The sequence below is a fragment of the Sinocyclocheilus grahami genome, unplaced genomic scaffold, assembly GCF_001515645.1.
Source record: "Sinocyclocheilus grahami isolate Dianchi unplaced genomic scaffold, SAMN03320097.WGS_v1.1 scaffold3153.1, whole genome shotgun sequence".
In the NCBI taxonomy this organism is placed as follows: Eukaryota; Metazoa; Chordata; class Actinopteri; order Cypriniformes; family Cyprinidae; genus Sinocyclocheilus; species Sinocyclocheilus grahami.
In genome coordinates, this window is record NW_015508318.1 from 2470 (window position 1) to 3621 (window position 1152).

At 40.0% G+C, this 1152-nt stretch overlaps 1 protein-coding gene across 1 annotated transcript in view; it reads right to left on the reverse strand.

Moving 5' to 3' along the window:
• Positions 1-775, reverse strand: part of LOC107576050 (nucleoporin NUP53-like) — a 2705-nt gene extending 1930 nt beyond the window's left edge. The window contains exons 1-3 of the mRNA XM_016262320.1: positions 607-775; positions 154-315; positions 4-35 (exon numbers count right to left, since the gene is read on the reverse strand). Of these exons, the coding sequence (XP_016117806.1) occupies positions 4-35; positions 154-315; positions 607-619 (207 nt within the window). The 5' untranslated portion in view covers positions 620-775. The remainder of the gene's footprint in view (positions 1-3; positions 36-153; positions 316-606) is intronic.
• Positions 776-1152: the final 377 nt, after the last annotated feature.

Consider the following 1152-nt stretch of genomic DNA (forward strand, 5'->3'; position numbering starts at 1 on the left):
AGGCGTTGGGACCACCGGCTGTGGAGGAGACCCACCTGATGGAGAAGAGCATCAAATGTCTTACCAAGTAACTTCTGTGCTATGTATAAAATGGCATCTTAATAATTCCTTATGGTTTTAGCGAAATGCAGTAAAAGAATAATAAGTGTTTACCAGCCACAAGAGGAGACCTTGTTTCTGACCCACCTCCTGTCAACCCAAAAGACCTGGGCTGAGGTGTGACAGGAGCAGGCAGGTCTCCCATCAGAAACCCAGGTAAAAACTGAGCCCCAGGCTTGGGAGAGGTTGGAGATCCGAGTGTCATTGGTTCAATACCTGTTATTAGACATTAAAAAAGGGTCAGCGAGTTATACATTTAATACTTTTTGCGAATTAACTTACATTCTAAAACCTACACATATACGGACAATTAGGAACAACTGCAATTTCAAAGGTTTTTTATTTTATTTTACTCTCAATATAAAATACCCGCATATACTGATAATGTATAAGTTGTTATGAAGCCAATTAAACGCATGTCTTTCTGCTGTAATGTACCGGTCACATTAGCACAGCCACATGTACGCACGTCTCTACACAGGACTGGTGTAAAACACGACAACTTACTCTGGATGTCCATACTGGGTCACTATCGCGGCAGCCACGGAGAGAAGATCAGCCCTACTTTACCAAATAAAAAAAAGAGTGCAAAAATATTTTGAACCAGACGGAAGTTGCGCGTGCTGCCTGTAACACAAGCGCACTGCACTTCCGCTTTCACGAGACCAGCTTGCGCCTGTGGCGCCCCTGCAGGAGAGGACATGAAACTGATTTTTACTTTTCGAACCAAATTCGGGCTTTTACTTTCTCTCACCTCGATTACTGTAATCGCCTTTATACTGTTTTTAGTAAGAAGTGTATTGATAAACTACTAAAAGTGTAAAATGTTGCAACTGGATTGTTTTAGACCCAGGAGGAGACATTTAGTACAGGATTAATGAAAGTTATTTTTTAGTGGTTTTCAAGCACTGAAAGACAGAACACCCTCATACATTTCAGAGTACTGCCAAATACGTTTCGCATTTTTGAAAAGCAACCTGAAGACATGTTATCTTAAGATTAATACATTAAAACTCTATATTTAGTAACTGTATTCATTTTTTCACTAATATT